This window comes from Budorcas taxicolor, chromosome 5, assembly GCF_023091745.1.
Source record: "Budorcas taxicolor isolate Tak-1 chromosome 5, Takin1.1, whole genome shotgun sequence".
Classification (NCBI taxonomy): Eukaryota; Metazoa; Chordata; class Mammalia; order Artiodactyla; family Bovidae; genus Budorcas; species Budorcas taxicolor.
In genome coordinates, this window is record NC_068914.1 from 45894229 (window position 1) to 45912987 (window position 18759).

Below are 18759 nucleotides of genomic sequence, written 5' to 3' on the forward strand. Positions count from 1 at the left end.
ACAATAATCAGAGAGGATTGCACCAAAGAAAAGACTATTACTTTTATTTGGGGGAAAAATACACAGTCATATAATTTCCCGTGTCTCTGAAATTTTAAATATGTTCAATATGACAGGAAGATCTCTGTGATCCAGCTAAATGACACATTTTAATAGGAAAGCTGCTCTCACCATGGCACTCATAAAGGAACAACTCCAAAGTAAAACTTTAAAGGGGTTTGACCGATGATGGCTCGACACATCCACAGTTTTATTTCTTTCTCATTTGGCAGTACAGGACAATAGAAAATATCAGACCAAGTACCTAGAAAATAGAATGACAGGAGGAACATGGAATTTAAGGATACACTAGAGATATTATAAATAAAAAGAACATTATTTATGAAAAAATTCTGGCTATTGACAATTCTAATATTATTAATCTAAGTCATCTCTCTTACTGGGAGTCTAACATTGAGAAAGCTTCTGAGTATTTTTTGTCTTAATCAGGGTTTTCGGCTGGCAGTCTGCCTTGATCTGGCCCTATTTGACCGTGCAGTAGCGCTGCCTCTGGAGCAACCCAACCTTCTGAAACACGCACACCCTTCTGTAGGTCATGGCCCTGGAACTCCGGGAACTCAGGCCTCCGGGGCTAAAGACACAGACTGCTTCTATCATCTGGTTTAGATCATCCATGGAAAAATCAAGGAGTCTAGAATTTCTCTTTCCATATTTTTAGGCATCTCCAAGAAGAATGGGGAAAAAAGTAACTTTTTTTCTTAAAAAGCTTCTAAATCTAAGGGGAAGAGCAACATCCAGGAATTTCCTTTAAAGTGAGAATGCACAGCTGGAAATCTGGGGCATAATTTCCATCTCATTAAATGGCTCCCCCAAGAATAAGGGACCTCAAAACAGTGCCTAATTGTCTCTGAAATTGGTGAGTGGCATACTGTGGCTTTGATACAGAAATGACAGAAAGGACCTGTGTGTACTGTGGAAGGAAAGTTTTGGCTCCACCAGCCTCCTCCGAGAAGAGGCAGAGAGAGGGTGAGACACCATTTATGCTGAGTCATCTCCAGTGCTCCCACTGTACTGAGGTATCCTGCTCACTATTCCGTTCCTGAAAATGCCCTCTAAATGAGAACTTATGCACAATATTTTTTTCCCTACCAAAAAAAAAAAAATATATATATATATATACACACACACACACACACATATATATATCAACATCAATTCTCTGGGAGGATAACAACTTTCATTCAGAAAGCTCTAAAAGTCATTCTTTTAGAATGACTTGAGAAAATGTCACAACTTAGTCTTTTGCTTTGCTCCTAAGACTTAAATCTGGGAGACCAGTACCAGCAAAGAAGAAAAAAAATGTCCAAAACAGTGGGATGAGGCAGCTATTGCTTTTTGCTGTTGCAAACTTGAAATAGAAGCCCACCATGCATCAGCAAACTAGACAGTTAATATCACATTTTCCTGCATTTCACTGCCTCTGAAAAGAAAACGTATCATTGTTCACAAAAATAGGCAAGAATTAGGAGATTCATCCTACAGTAATGTACACTAAGACTCAGGATAATCTTGCTAAGTAATGTGCACAAACTCCCATTTTCTGAAGCCATCTAAAAAATGTAAAATTACTTTTTTCTCTTATTTAACTGCTCCATTCCTGGAACTTTCTGTTAGTACAACTTTTAGCCTGCAAGTGGTGACTATCAGTGTCAATGGATTTTTTCTTTTCTTTTTTCTTTTCTTAATTAAAGTGAAGAGAGAAAGTATTGATCTTTTTTGTGTGTGCTTGTAAGTTGCTATAGTCAAGTAAGGAGAGATATCATAGTTTGGCTGTTTAACTCAATGATGAGAATTCCAATGTCTATAGATAAAAAATAAATCATTTTGGGGACTTCCCTGGTGGTCCAGTGGCTAAGCCTTATGGCTCCCAAAGTAGGGGGACCAGGTTCAATCCCTGCTCAGGAAACTAGATCACACATGCAGCAACTAAGAAGACCTGCTAAAGCCGAATAAATTAATTTTAAAAAATACAAAGAAGAGAAACAAAGGAACTTTTACAATGGGCAGAATAGAGAGAAATAGACTTATTGCCCAGCATCATTTGATTGTGGTCATATAGTGGATGTAAAGAAAGACAGCTACATCTACCAACCAAGAATGCTTCATATCTGGACCTATTCATCTGGGCTAAAGGGAAGTCTGGAGGAGGGTATGGCAACCCACTCCAGTATCTTGGCTGGAGAATCCCATGGACAGAGGAGCCTGACGGGACACAGTCCATAGAGTCACAAAGAGTCTTACACAACTGAAGTGACTTAGCATGCACAAGGAGGTCAGGCTTAACAGCCCAATTTGCTGCTCATAGTTCAACCCTGTCTCTTATGCTTTGGCTGGGAAAGTCCACCAGTAACCTAAATGAAAATCTAGAATACTAAATTACTTCAATCTCTGCTAAAATTCCTCTCAGACAGTGATGTGGCACAAGAGAGGTAAAAGTTACCAGAAAACCCAAGGAGAACATTGGGCAGCATTTGTGAGAGTGAAGCAGAAGTTACTTCACTGAGCAAACCAGCCTACAGAGGTGTTAACTAGGGAGACGCCTTACACCACTAGGATTCTTGCCAAGGCCCTGATGTGGGTTGTGAGTGAATTTGACTCATTTGATATCTAAATTAGCAAGATCCAATTATTGATTCCAAAACACTTCCCTGAAACAGTTTTATTTCGTCTTTTTGCAAAGAATTTCAGGTCACATTAAAATAAAAAATTCCTTCAGTTTCTGCAAAAGTCCTACTAGGAGAGCCCATCAAGATAAAAACCTATATAGAATTCTTTTTTTCAAAGTCAATAATCAAATTGATGAGAGCAAATGCAGACATCTCAAGCAAAGCTTCCTCAAAAACTTCTCCAAGTGAGTTCATAGTTCTTACAGTGAGAAAATCAAAGTCAACTGTCTAATTTTTAGAACTTGTTAGATTTCTCTATAACAGAATACCAGGAAAATAGCTCTCCACACTTCTGAGCTCGGATATTTTCTGTTTCAAAATCAGGAAGAGAGATAAAAAAATTGCAAAGTTTGTGTTTTCATTTTGTTTGCTGCTGTTTCTTCAAATGAAAAAACATTAAATCTGTGCTAGTTTTCAATGGGAAAAGAATAGCTGGGACTAAAAACTGTGTGGAAACTAATTCCATTTTCTCCCTCAGAAGAGAAATCATTCAGAAATAATAGCTTCAGCCCTGCTGAATTCCTAAAACTATAATCCCCTCCCCAGACCCAAGGACGATAGATGCAGCTGCTGGGCCATAGGCACTTGGTACCCAGTGCTTTTCTGGAGCACCTGGTTTGTATCTGGCTCTTCATACATTTGTTAGAAAAATTAATGAGCAAACAAGGGAATAAACAAAGAATGAATAATGCAAGATAATACTGTACCTCAATAGCCGCCAGTCCAAATGCTAGTGCCATAACTATGAAAAGGCGTTTTGAAAACATGTGGCTTATCGAGGCAAAGCATGACTGTTAAAAACAAAATATAAAAAATTACTGTTTGCCAAATTTTGACCTTGTTTTAATATGTACAGATTTTTATTCATTGGGTTGACTTTTTTATGTGACTATCAAGGAATATACTCAACAAAAAGGAATTGGATTATCCCTATTATTCCAGCTCCTTACCCGTGCCCTTCAAAGGTTGTAACTGTTGCGGTTGGTTCATACATTAGGAAGCATTTGAAGAACAAAGTTTTTGCTTCAACTTCCTAATTGCTGAATCTAGGACTATTTAGCTATAAATATTCATTTTACCCTAACTTCTGATTGTTCATTTTAGAGCTGTTATCACCTTGACTGTGTATCTTTTAGGTTTGTAACCTGCAGCAGAGAGTTCCCTAGTTGAGGTTTCAGCTAATTATAGTATAGATTTTCACTTTTAAAACAAGTTCTTTTTCAAAAATCCCTTAATATGTCTCAAGGTTATTTTTACCTTAAAAAAGGAAAAAAAAATCATTATATCTACTGTTATATTCTTACCTTAGACAAAAAAAAAACCAGAATTTAGAAAATTGTCTCTCTGCCACATTTTTAAACATTTATTCAAATGAGCATGAAATATCAAGCTCAAATTATTTTAGTATACTTTGAAGTCAGCTTGATTCCTGTAACTCCACTCTTCTTTTTCAAGATTGCTTTGGCTACTCAGGGTCTTTTGTATTTCCATACAAATTGTGAACTTTATGTTCTAGATCTGTGAAAAATACCATTGGTAGTTTGATAGGGATTGCATTGTAAAGCAATTATCCTACAATTAAAAATAAATTCATTAAAAAAATTTTAGGCCAGACCTAAAAATTTCAGCAATTGTAAATTATGTGGATAATTTTTAAAATGGAAAAGTAATATGCAATATAATATTGGTATTGTCTGTATTGCCAGAAAATATATTATTCCTATGATAGTCTTATAAGTGCAAAGGGTTAACAAAATATTGCTGTTTGTTAAATAAAAGTTCTGCATGTGGTTGAGTAAAACAGTTTTTTTCCCTGCATTCCTGAATGTAATGGGTTTCTCCATTCTCATCTGATTCAAAACGGTAAACTTTAGAGGAAATTATTATATCATTCAAGATAAACTATGAGATTAATGATATCTACTGAGTCACATTCATTATATTTTAGGTGTTTTCTCCCTCCTTTCCCTCTAGATAATCAGGTTATTCTGGCAAAAGGGAAGGGGAAAAATGTGAATTATGGACATTCCAGATTTCTTATTTTTCCAGACTTCTTTCAAATGACACAAGGCAGACAAAAGTATTTTATGACTTTATGATCTTCCTTTTGGGAAACTGGTGCAACCATAAGCCTATCTTCAGCTGAATTATGTGTGAATTTGGAGGGAATAGCTATTATCTTTCAGGATAATACTAGGGCTTTTCAAAATCTATTCTCAGGAAAGATATCTTTGAGTTGAATCTTTAACAGGACACAGATAGCAATTTGCAATTTAATTTACTAATTCCCTCAATAACCTAAGAGGAATCTGAATTTGTTAACATCATATTTATTTCCTCTTTTCCTTGTGGCGATTGTGTCACTAAAATTATGTAGAGAGAAGGAGAACAGAGAGGAGTATAAAAATTAATAATAAAGCATTTTCGTCAGATCACTTTGGTAGCTCTGTAATCTGATGGATAATTTCTCCCCCAATATGTTACTTAAATACTTGGAACAGAAATTTCTCTTCAGAACAGTCTCCTTAACTTTGATAAAATTATTGGGTTGGCCAAAAAGTTCATCTGGGTTTTTTCATAACACCTTGCAGATGTTACAGAAGAACTTGAATGAACATTTTGGCCAACCCATTAGTAAAAGGGCTGTAATAGTCAATAGGTGAGATGTTTCCCCTGAGATACTTTTTATTTCCTAATATATAATTAACCTCAGTAGCCAGTACTCAACCAATGCTAGATTGAAAATAAATCTTTAGGTATTATAGAAATTAACCCATTGAAATATAATATGTTTCATGTATCTCTTTCCCAACTAGACTATAGTCTCCTACAGGGTCTAAAAGCATGTCTAAGTCTAGCAAAGTTCTATCTGACACATGGTGGTGGTGGTTTAGTCACTAAGTCCTGTACGACTCTTGCGACCCCACAGACCATAGCCTGCCAGGCTCCTCTGTCCATGGGATTTTCTAGGCAAGAATACTGGAGTGGGTTGTCATTCCCTTCTCCAGGGGATCGTCCCAACCCAGGAATTGAAGCTGGGTCTCCTACACTGCAGGCAGATTCTTTACCAACCTAGCTATGAGGGAAGCCTATATGACACATAGTAGGCACCAAATAATAACAAATAAGTGAAACATTAATATCAGCTGTCATTTTTGTACACATCCATCCAAAGTTTCTTCTAGGAAGAAGGAATAAATTATGTAAAACTCTATGGTAAGGGGTAGATATCATGTCTTCCATGAAGCTGTATCTTGAACCCCAAAGACTGAGTTAGATGGGGTTAGATATCTTGTACCTGTCCCTATCCAAGAAATACCAGTAGTTCATTGAGTTAAAGTTGCCTAATTATTTTTCTCTCTTCCCTATGAGACCATTCATTTCATGAGTGCAGACACTGCAGTATATTCAGGAATGGATATCCAGCTGCTGATAAAAGGCCGGCACGTAGCAAGTGGCCAGTAAATATTTGATGAATTAAGCAATAATAAGGAATATGACATCCACGTGTTAACACCTGCAAGTAACATAAATATGTCATCTATAATACATGAAAGACAAACCCAAGTTTTCATTGACTTTAAAGGTGTGAAGCAACTTCTCAACTGGAACAATAATCAGACAAACTGGTAGGTACATTTAACAGCTCTGAAGAGCTGAAATCTCTAAAGTCCAAGTTATTTTTCTACATTAAATACAATTCCTTGAGAAAGGCAAACTTTGATTAGAAAAAGAAAGCTTTACTTTGAAAATTAAAGTAAAAATATACATTTCTAAAGTATATGTTAAAATAGAAAAAAAAAATAGTGGAGAAAAGATGATTAAAGTCACCAAAGAGAGGACAAAATAAATTTTATCTGTTAGTTTGTACTTTGCCTCCCCTTGCAGCAGAATGATTCTTTGATCTAGTAAGGTTGAGTTTAAATGATGCCAAACTCATAGAAGAAATAAAATACTTTTATTCTTTTATATCTGCTTTTATCTTTAAAAAAGGATTTATTTTTTATTTACCAGGGAAATTCCTGGGACTTTTATATCAAGATTCCCATTGAAATTGCTGAAATTTAATATTTTGTAGAGACATTGTGAATAAAATAACAGAACCACTTATTGTGCCAAATTTTATTTGTTCTTACCTGTTTGTAAATAGTTTTTCCACTATACTTTATACAAGAATCTGATTCCCTTGGACATTCACATGTCTTGTAGTAGTGCTGAAAATTACTTCCCCAATCAGAAGCTCCATTGACCAAACCACAACATTTTAACTGTTTGATGAAAAGTAGATGTGAAAAACAGTCACTAGAGAGGATAAAAACACTGTCAATACATTGAATCACATTCTTTTGAAATTACTATAAAGATGCTTCTTATACCAGAATATTATGTGAGTAACCTCACCTACCTCCTTGAATGTAGAAACAAGAATGAAAAAATATTCCATTTTGGACTTCACATCAATGGAGGAAAAATAAAGTTTCAGGCATAAAAGTCTGAAGAATTTGGAATAAATATTAAGCACTCACCTTCTATTTTTTAATAACAAAAGAGAGGCAGAATCATATTTATGTTTCTTATATCTTAGGAAATAAGCTTCTAGAGAGCTCATGAGAAAGTCACAGTTTCTTTAAAGTACCTTTACTTTAAAAAATATGAGAGGCTTATAAGGTGAAATTTCTATTTCATGACCTTTGGTCTCTTTTGGAGGAAAGGGAGAGAAGAGTGAGAGGCATCTCAAAACCCAAAGAAGATGCTCAGTTGGCCTTCCATGAGACTGAATTTTACTTAGACATCTGTAAAACAGCAAAAGGGGGAAATGAAGAATGAAATTCTTAGAATAATGTCAAGAAGGTTAAGGCTTAAAATAAACCAAACATTTGATTGTTGTTCAGTCACTCAGTCATGTTCAACTCTTTGTGACGCCATGGGCTACAGCACAACAGGCTTCCCTATTCTTCACCAACTCCTGGAGCTTGCCCAAACTCAAGTCCATTTAGTCAGTGATGCCACCGAACCATCTCATCCTGTCATCCTCTTCTCCTCCTGCCTTCAAACTTTCCAAGAATCAGGGTCTTTTCCAATGAGATAGCCACCTTCATATCAGGTGGCTAAAGTATTGGCGCTTCAGCTTCAGCATAAGTCCTTCCAGTGAATATTCAGTGTTGATTTCCTTTAGGACTGACTGGTTTGATCTCCTTGCAGTCCAACGGACTCTCAAGAGTCTTCTCCAACACCACACTTCAAAAACATCAATTCTTCTGCACTCAGCTATTTTTATAGTCCAACTCTCACATCCATACATGAACACTGGAAAACCCATGGCCTTGACTAGACAGACATTTGTTGTCAAAGTAATGTCTCTGCTTTTTAATATGCTGTCTGATTTGGTCATGACTTTCCTTCCAAGGAGTAAGCATCTTTTAATTTCATGGCTGCATTCACTATCTGCAGTGATTTTGGATCCCAAGAAAATAGTTTCCCACTGTTTCCATTGTTTCCCCATCTATTTGCCATGAAGTGATAGGACCAGATGCCATCTTCATTTTTTGAATGTTCTGTTTTAAAACAACTTTTTCACTCTCCTCTTTCACTTTCATCAAGAAACTCTTTAGTTCCTGTTCACTTCCTGCCATAAGGGTGGTGTCATCTGCATATCTAAGGTTATTGATACTTTTTCTGGTAATCTTGATTCCAGCTTATGCTTCATCCAACCCAGCATTTTGCATGATGTACTCTGCATGGAAGTTAAACAAGCAGGGTGGCAATATACAGCCTTGATGTACTCCTTTCCCAATTTTGAAACAGTCTGTTGTTCCATGTCCAGTTCTAACTATTGCTTCTTGACCATACAGGTTTCTCTGGAGACAGGAAAGGTGGTCTGGTACTCCCGGCTCTTGAAGAATTGTCCACAGTTTGTTGTGATCCACACAGTCAAAGGCTTTAGTATAGTCAATGAAGCAGAATAAGATGTTTTTCTGGGATTTTCTTGCTTTTTCTATGCTCCAACAGATGTTGGCAATTTGATCTCTGGTTCCTCTTCCTTTTCTAAATTCAGCTTGAACATCTGGAAGTTCTTGATTCATGTACTGTTGAAGCCTAGCTTAGAGAATTTTGAGCATTACTTTGCTAGCATGTGAAATGAATATAATTGTATGGTAGTTTGAACATTCTTTGGCACTGCCTTTCTTTGGGATTGGAATGAAAACTGACCTTTTCCAGTCCTGTGGCCACTGCTGAGTTTTCCAAATTTGCTGGCATGTTGAGTGCAGCACTTTACCAGCATCATCTTTTAGGATTTGAAATAGCTCAGCTGGAATTCCATCACCTCCCCTAGCTTTGTTTGAAGTGTTGCTTTCTATGGCAACTAAACATGGGCAAACACTAAGGGAAGTTGTGGTCATGTTTGGGAAAGGAAAACAAGAAAGCAATAAGCCCAGTGACTCAGAGTAACGGGTCATAGTATTATTAGATGAAAGTGAGAGGCAATTCTCTCTCATCTTGTCACATTTGCTCTAAATAGAGACAAAACTTGTCATGCAGAAAAGAAGAAAAAATGGCTTAAGAAAATAGAACCAACACTTGGTGGTTTTCTTAGGCTCAGATGCATTGCCATACAAGGATATTAAAAGGACTTTCACTTACTGAGTGACCTGTTACTTACGTTCCTTAAGCTCTCTACACCACAATTTCTTCATCTGTAAAATACAGACAATGATAGTTTTTAATGATAGTATCATTCCTTCATAGATTTGTTGTAAAGATAAATTAGAATATCCATGTGAGGATATGAAGTGTTTAGCCCAATGCCTGGGCTAGAAAGTACTCAATATATGTTGTCATCATTGTTGATTCTATTTTGTGGTGGTTGTTGTTATTGCTCTCATGTGGACAGGATCTGTTCAACACTAATGTGAATATTTTAGATAACATTATGGAAAATGCCTTTTCAACTCTATAGTTGATATAGAGGTGGGACTGATGATTAATACACTTGAATACAAATTGGAGTTCCAAAGGTATTTCACACAATGGCCTTCAGCAGGTCCAACTGTGGCAGATATAAAGCCTTGTGATTTGGCTCAAAGATTCACTTGCACAAATATATGACTCATTAGATATTTACATGACAAAGAGTTGGAGATTTCAGATGGTTTCAAGGTCAATCAATATTAGCAAAGAGAGTAATCTTGAAACAACTTCTTTTCTTGCTTCCACGGTAGACACAATCAATTGCTCACTCTTTCTGATTAAATAAACTTGAATGACTGATACAGACACAGCAGATCAAAAAGAATATAAATCCCACTATATACACTCACAGATCAATCCATTTTTGGAATACAGTATCCCTTAGGACAGCATAGAGATACACAGGAGACAGAGCAGGAGGTAGAAAGGCTAAACTTGGTTTGGAATCTAGTCACCAGATCAGGTGAGGGAGCAGCTGGGGAAGAAGTTGGTTGGGATGTATTAAAAGTGTGATAGCATTGGATGAAGAAGGCACTTCTCAGTGAATGATACAAATAGTCATTTCCAAGAATCCAAGATGGGCACATTCTACTAGTATATTAGCAGAGAATTTGTGTGAGAGTTCCCTGAAAACCAAAAAGAAAGTCACTTAGTAACTACAAATTATCTCTGTGTGATGAGACCCCAGGCCACCCAGCCAGAGTTTTCTTTTTCCAAAGAAGCATTAGTAAAAAAGAGAAAAGAAAGTCCTGGTGGATATATATTATAAAACAAACAAAAACCAGAATAGACAATTCTGTAAAAAAAGAACCATAGTCCTGTGAACCCAAGAAGCTTCAGGCACAGAATTCATGCATGGAAATAAGTCAGAATTGTGCCCCACACAGGGAGCTCAGCTCAGTGCTCTGTGATGACCTAGAGGGCTGGGATGAGGGGTGGGAGGGAGGTGCAGGAGGAGAGGTATGCATACAAAGAGCTGACTCACTTCATTGTACAATAGAAACTAATACAGCATAGTAAAGCAATTATTTGTCTTTGTTGTTGTTCAGTCATTAAGTCGTGTCCAACGCTTTGCAAGTCCATGGACTGCAGCACCCCAGGCTTCCCTGTCCTTCACTATCTCCCAAACATGAGTTTGCATAATCTCATGTCCATTGAGTCAGTGATGCCATCCACCCATCTCATCCACTGTTGCCCCTTTCTCCTCCTGCCCCCAATCTTTCCAAAGTCAGGATCTTTTCCAATGAGTCGGCTCTTCACATCAGGTGGCTGAATTATCGAAGCTTCAGTATTAAAATATCTGACAGTAAGTGTATTGTCTTCAGAAGAAAAGTATACATGTATATATAATTAAAAAAAAAAAAAGAATTGTGCTACAACAAACAGAACATTTAGAATCCTGTGGATGACACTAAGACCTTGGATACCAGAGACAACATGCAGCAAGTGTGACTCAGGACCCACCCAGAGACCCAGTGGTTACCTGTAGTATATTTTGTCCTAGATTAACAGGGAAAATCAAGGACGCTTGGCCCCTCCCAGCGGAGAAGCTGAGTTGCCTAAATTTTTCCTGCTTTTAAATCTGGATTAATCTGGACTCTAAAGTGGGAATGATCCAGGAGGAGAGAGGATCAAGGAATGCAGCTCTGGCTGAGCTAGGAGAAACACAGCACAGAGGAAGTTAAACAGGGACTAATGCATATCAGGTTTCAGCTCCTGGAAATGATGCTTTAAGCAGAATTTTTACAAGCTGGAGTCTATCCAAATAGGAACTGGGCTCTGGGGGAAATGTCATCTGATAAATAGTTCAAAAAACCAGGGATGTTAAGATGTTTTGACTTGAAAATCAAAGCTCTTAGAAGTCATACAAGAAGCCAGTTTCAAAGAAAAAGTTCCAATATGTAGAAGTAGATTTTCTTTTTCCTCTGAAACTCCATAAGGAAGAACTAAAACTAAATTATATAAAGTCTAGGGGAGAAAGATTTTGTTTCAAATTAAGAAAGAACACATTAATCATCAGACTTAGATGCAAAGGGAATGGGATGGGATGGGCAAAATGGGCAAACTGTCGGCTCTTCCATATTTAATTAGAAGGTGGGTGAACATAAACATAAAATACTTCCGTTAATGATGTGTGTGGTAAGTCACTTCAGTCATGTGCAACTCTTCGCGTCCCTATGGACTGTAGCCCAACAGGCTCTTCTGTCCATGGGATTCTCCAGGCAAGAAAACTAGGGTGGGTTGCCATTCCCTTCTCCAGGGGATCTTCCCGACCCAGGGATGAAACTCACATCTCACACCTACATGCGTTGACAGGCGGGTTCTTTACCACTAATACCATCTGGGAAGCCCCAGTTAATGATAAGTCAGGTTAAATGTCCTGTAAAATCCTGCTCTACTCTGAGAGTCTGAGGATTTCTATGGTATACGTGAAATAAATGCTACATGTCATTAATATGATGGAAATTCTGAGTAACTAAACTGTAGAGGGGAGAAGTTTCACAGAGCAATATTTCAGTCAAGTCTCAAAGTACAGGTCATATTTGTAATGAAAGAACAGACTTTTGGACTCAGTGGGAAAAGGAGAGGGTGGGATGACTTGAGAGAATAGCATTGAAACATATACATTAACATATGTAAAACAGATAGCCAGTGGGAGTTTGGTGTATGACACAAGGCAGTCAATACCAGTGCTCTATGATATTCTGGAGGGATAGAGGGAAGAGGGGGGTTCCAAAGGGAGGGGACACATGTATGCCTATGGCCAATTCATACTGATGCATGGCAAAAACCATCACAATATTGTAATTATCCTCCAATTAAAAATTTTTTAAAAAAGAAAGCAAGTCAAAAAAAAGAGAAAAGTAGTAAGTGCATTCCAAGGATGAGGAATGATGCCAAAGCAGGAAGGCAGAGTTATTTAACACACCCTGAGTAGACACTGGTTGGACCAGAGTGCTTTCTTCATGGAGTAGACTTTAGTAAAGTTAAAATACGAGGTAGGAGCCAGAGAGTAGAATACCTTCAACCTCTGTCCAAATCTTGACTTTACCCTGAAGACAGTGAAGTAGCCAAAGTAAATACATACATACATACATACATACATACACACATACCTAGGGGGAGGGGGGCTAGTGTACTGATTAAAAAGAATTAGTGAGTCAGACAGATCTGCATTCAAATTCCAACCCCATCACTTGTTAGCTGTCATGCCTCTCTAAGTTGTAATCCCCTCATCTGTCTATTAAAGATAATGCTGCTGCTGCTGTTGCTAAGTCTCTTCAGTCGTGTCTGACTCTGTGCGACCCCACAGAGGGCAGCCCGCCAGGCTCCCCCATCCCTGGGATTCTCCAGGCAAGAACACTGGAGTGGGTTGCCATTTCCTTCTCCAGTGCATGAAAGTGAAAAGTGAAAGTGAAGACGCTCAGTCCTGTCTGACTCTTAGCGTCCCCATGGACTACAGCCCACCAGGCTCCTCCCTCCGTGGGATGGTCCAAGCAAGAGTACTGGAGTGGGTTGCCGTTGTTTTCTCTGGTTAAAGATAATGAGGGTAATGATATTATCCATCTCATAGACTTGTTGTCAGAATTAAGTGAGCTATTGAATGCAAATCTGATACATACTAAGCAACAATAAACAGTAGCTATAATTATTTTTAAAAGAGAAGTGGATAAAAAAATAAATAAAAATAAAAAAATAAAAGAGAAGAGGGACATGGAGGCAGAGAAAGAGAGAAGGGAAATTCCAAGCATTCAAAACACACTATCCTTCTAAGTGGTAAATATTAAAGCAATTATTGATTTAGCTCAATCAAGACTTAATCTATCATAAACATATCATCTTAATATCTGTCCTAAACTGCCTCAGAACTTCATAAGAAGCTGGGGAAAAAATTAGAAATAGTCCTGGCTTCTTCTTATTGCATAGTGACAGAATAATTGGTCAAAATATGCAAAAGGGAGATATTTTTCCAATTCTTAAGGAACACAGCTGTCAAAAATTAAGTAAAAGTAGAACTGTCTCCAACTCTCCAAATAACCCACAAGTTCTAATTACCTCTTCTTGAAGTTCAGAAAAGGCTTTCTGGAATACTCTTTCATTTTCATTTGTTGAACTCAAAAGACGTGCATTCATCAGGAGAGTCTTATTCAGAGCTTGTTCAGTCTGAAAATTGAAAAGTGCTGTTAAATGATTCATGTCAGGAGGTAGCATGTCAATTTTATGCACTTTTCCAAAACTGTCAGGTATAATATGTGTACACACCTTAGATTTCCTAGCAGTTGCTAGGATACCTGCCGCCACCTGCAGGAGTAGGATCATAAGCAGTCCTATGAAAAACTGACAAAAAAGAAAAGGAAAATATATTCAATATTATCACCAGTACATTCCATAACCACCTGGGGACATTTTGGACATGACGCTTCTTTCAGCACTAGGGATCCTAATTACAGTAGTATTAACCATGCTCTTCATTTATTCTACTCTCTGCCTCAAAAATCAAAGTTGGAGCCATTACTGCTCAGAAACATTTGCTCCAGAGACTGACTAAGGAAAATGATCAAAACTAAAATCGAATCATAGGATTGTAGGCATCAGTACGATGTTGAATGGAGGGAAGTTCAAAAATTCAAATGAAGTTGTTTGAATATGATTTTTTTCTTCATAAAATACAAACTCAAACTTCAAGACGAATTTCAGAACTGACTTCAAAGCAATGTCTCTACCACTATGAGAATCACCTGGAGTCTTTTTACAAATGTAGTCCTGAAATCTGCCTCAGATATACTGAATTCTAATTTCAGAGGTTCCCACAAATTAGTTTTCATAAAAACAAGCTCAAGTAATTAAAGTCCCCAAATTGCAAATGAGGCCTTATTAATCAAAAACCAACCACCAGGGATGATATTAGAGTTCCATTAAAGCTCTTTCATTGAAAAAGCAAGAGAGTTCCAGAAAAACATCTACTTCTGCTTTATTGACTATACCAAAGCCTTTGACTGTGGATCACAACAAACTGTAGAAAATTCTTCAAGATATGGGAATACCAGACCACCTAACCTGCCTCCTGAGAAATCTATATGCGGCTCAAGAAGCAACAGTTAGAACTGGACATGGAACTACAGACTGGCTCCAAATCGGGAAAGGAGTACACCAAGACTGTAGATTGTCACCCTGTTTATTTAACTTCTATGCAGAGTACATCATGAGAAATGCCAGGCTGGAAGAAGCACAGCTGGAATCAAGATTGCCAGGAGAAATATCAATAACTTTAGATATGCAGATAACACCACCCTTACAGCAGAAAGTGAAGAAGAACTAAAGAGCCTCTTGATGAAAATGAAAGAAGAGAGTGAAAAAGCTGGTTTAAAACTCAACATTCAGAAAACTAAGATCATGGCATCCGGTCCTGTCACTTGATGGCAAATAGATGGGAAACAATGGAAACAGTGAGAGACTTTATTTTGGTGGGGTGTGGGCTCAAAAATCACTGCAGATAGTGACTGCAGCCATGAAATTAAGAGACACTTGCTCCTTGGAAGAAAAACTATGACCAACTTAGACAGTATATTAAAAAACAGAGACATTACTTTGACAACAAAGGTCCATCTAGTCAAAACTATGGCTTTTCCAGTAATCATGCATAGATATGGATAGTTGGACCATAAGGAAAACTGTTCACCGAAGAATTGATGCTTTTGAACTGTGGTGTTGGAGAAGACTCTTGAGAGTCCCTTGGACTCAAAGGAGATCCAACCAGTCCATCCTAAAGGAAATCGGTCCTGAATGTTCATTGGCAGGACTGATGTTGAAGCTGAAACTATAATACTTTGGCCACCTGATATGAAGAGCTGACTCATTTGAAAAGACCCTGATGCTGGGAAAGATTGAGGTCAGGAGAAGGGGATGACAGAAAATAAGATGGTTGGATGGCATTACTGAATCGACGGACATGAGTTTGAGCAAGATCCAGGAGTTGGTGACGGACAGGGAGGCCTGGCATGCTGCAGTCCATTGGGTCACAAATAGTCTGATATGACTGAGTGACTGAGCTGAACTGAACTGAAAGCTCTTTTACCTTGCTTCATAATAAACCATCAGTTAAAAAATATTTGTTGAGGGACTGACACAATGCTTCTTTTATTAGAGAAGAAACAAGTTCAGATGAGCTCTAATAAATTTTTATGTCAGTTTTCTATCCAATAAATACTTAAATTAAAATTTTTTTTTCTATATCCACTTATTATTTTCTACTGTGTATGTGTTCAAAGTAAATTATCTGTTGGTTATCTCAACCCAAATTATCCTTGAAGATTTCTAAAGGACAAATCTGATTATCTCATGTCCTTACAATTTTCTTAGCATGGACTGTGATTTGACACTAGTCCACACTCAGACCCACCTTCCATCACTTACTGAATATAGTCCTTACACACTCTAGCCATACCCAAAAATTTTCAGTTCCCCAAAGATGCTAGCATTGTACTTCCAGGCCCTCTCCCTGGAAAGCTCATCACATCCTTACCCATACAAACACCTTATCCACTTCTGCTTCCAGCTTGAAAGTTCCCTCCTCCATCATTGCTCTTTTCTTCTTGGACCACCTTTGCTGTAGCTAATTGTTTACTTGTTAGTCTTCCTTATGGGTTCCATGACGTGATGGGAATGATTGCCAAGATCTTAGTTTTCTGAATGTTGAGCTTTAAGCCAACATTTTCACTCTCCTCTCACTTTCATCAAGAGGCTCTTTAGTGCTTCTTCACTTTCTGCCATAAGGGTAGTGTCATCTGCATATCTGAGGTTATTGAGATTTCTCCCGGCAATCTTGATTGCAGTTTCTGCTTCTTCCAGCCCAGCGTTTCTCATGATGTACTCTGCATATAAGTTTAATAAGCAGGGTGACAGTATACAGCCTTGACGTACTCTTTTCCCAATCTGGAATCAGTCTGTTGTTCCATGTCCAGTTCTAACTGTTGCTTCCTGACCTGCATACAGATTTCTCAAGAGGCAGGTCGGCTGGTCTGGTTTTCCCATCTCTTTCAGAATTCTCCACAGTTTATGATCCATATAGTCAAAGGCTTTGGCATAGTCTATAAAGCAGAAGTAGATGTTTTTCTGGAACTCTCTTGCTTTTTTGATGATCCGGTGGATGTTGGCAATTTGATTTCTGGTTCCTCTGCTTTTTCTAAAACCAGTTTGAACATCTGGAAGTTCACAGTTTACGTATTGCTGAAGCCTGACTTGGAAAATTTTAAGCATTACTTTACTAGCGTGTGAGATGAGTGCAATTGTGTGGTAGTTTGAGCATTCTTTGGCATTGCCTTTCTTTGGGATTGGAATGAAAACTGACCTTTTCCAGTCCTGTGGCCACTGCTGAGTTTTCCAAATTTGCTGGCACATTGAATGTAGCACTTTCACAGCGCCATCTTTTAAGCTTTGAAATAGCTCAACTGGAATTCCATCACCTCCACTAGCTTTGGTCATAGTGATGCTTACTAAGGCCCACTTGAATTGGCATTCCAGGGTGTCTAGTTCTAGGTGAATGATCACACCACTGTGATTATCTGGGTCATGAATATCTTTTTTGTACAGTTCTTCTGTGTATTCTTACCACCTCTTCTAAATATCTTCTGCCTCTGTTAGGTCCATACAATTTCTGTCCTTTATTGAGCCCATCTTTGCATGAAATGTTCCCTTGGTAGCTCTAATTTTCTTGAAGAGATCTCTAGTCTTTCCCGTTAAATTGTTTTCCTCTCTATCTTTGCACTGGTCACTGAGGAAAGCTTTCTTACCTCTCCTTGCTATTCTTTGGAACTCTGCATTTAAATGGGTATATCTTTCCTTTTTTCCTTTGCTTTTCACTTCTCTTCTTTACACAACTATTTGTAAGGCCTCCTCAGACAACTATTTTTCCTTTTTGCACTTCTTTTTCTTGGGGATGTTCTTGATCACTGCCTCCTCCTGTACAATGAAATTGAGTTCTGTCCATAGTTCATCAGGCACTCTGTCTATCAGATCTAGTCCCTTAAATCTATTTCTCACTTCCACTGTATAATCATAAAGAATTTGACTTAGGTCATGCCTGAATGGTCTAGTGGTTTTCCCTACTGTCTTCCATTTAAGTCTGAATTTGGCAATAAAGTGTTCGTGATCTGAGCCACAGTCAGCTCCCAGTTTTGTTTTGTTTTGTTTTGTTTTTGCTGACTATATAGAGCTTCTCCATCTTTGGCTGCAAAGAATATAATCAATCTGTTGACCATCTGGTGATGTCCATGTGTAGAGACTTCTCTTGTGTTGTTGAAGAGGGTGTTTGCTATGACCCGTGCATTCTCTTGGCAAAATTCTGTCAGCCTTTGCCTTGCTTCATTCTGTACTCCAAGGCCAAATTTGCCTGTAACTCCAGGTGTTTCTTGACTTCCTACTTTTGTATTCCAGTCTCCTATAATAAAAAAGATGTCTTTTTTGGGTGTTAGTACTAAAAGGTCTTGTAGGTCTTCATAGAGCCATTCAACTTCAGCGTCTTCAGTGTTACTGGTTGGGGCATAGACTTGGATTACTTCTCTCAGGGTACCCTCTAATTTGAGATAATTATATTAGCTTCCACAACCAAACCCTCTAAATAAAGTGAGAGTTGCATCAATCTTCACGAGTCCTTCTTACAGATAATGGGGACGGGAGATAATCCTCCAAAGTCTGAAAGTTGGGTATTGGGATGCATTGGGAAAACTCACCAAAATCATCATGAACTGGTTTTCTTTCATGGCACCACAGCATCCCAGGAAACCCAGAATCATGATGACAGCACCCACAAAAATTAATATATTCACAGCAATAAAAGGGCTTAGGTTAGCATCCCCAGGAGTGAGAATCTGAAAATTAAAAAAAGAGATTAAAGATGTGAAATTCCTTTTCTTGATGTTTGCTATTCAACAAATATCCACTGGGGAACTACTATATGCCAAACCCTGTTCTTAGACACTGAGATGCTATAGTGACATAAACAAGCAAAAATTACTGCCTTTAAGGAGCTTGCCTTCTTTTGAGGTGTTACTTGTCCAGTGTTCCA

At 37.9% G+C, this 18759-nt stretch overlaps 1 protein-coding gene across 1 annotated transcript in view; it reads right to left on the reverse strand.

Annotated features, from left to right (window-relative positions):
• Nucleotides 1–250: 250 nt before the first annotated feature.
• Nucleotides 251–18759, reverse strand: part of TSPAN8 (tetraspanin 8) — a 34525-nt gene continuing 16016 nt past the window's right edge. The window contains exons 3-8 of the mRNA XM_052641497.1: nt 18425–18562; nt 13959–14033; nt 13752–13859; nt 6863–6994; nt 3434–3517; nt 251–304 (exon numbers count right to left, since the gene is read on the reverse strand). Coding sequence (XP_052497457.1) covers nt 251–304; nt 3434–3517; nt 6863–6994; nt 13752–13859; nt 13959–14033; nt 18425–18562 — 591 coding nt within the window. The remainder of the gene's footprint in view (nt 305–3433; nt 3518–6862; nt 6995–13751; nt 13860–13958; nt 14034–18424; nt 18563–18759) is intronic.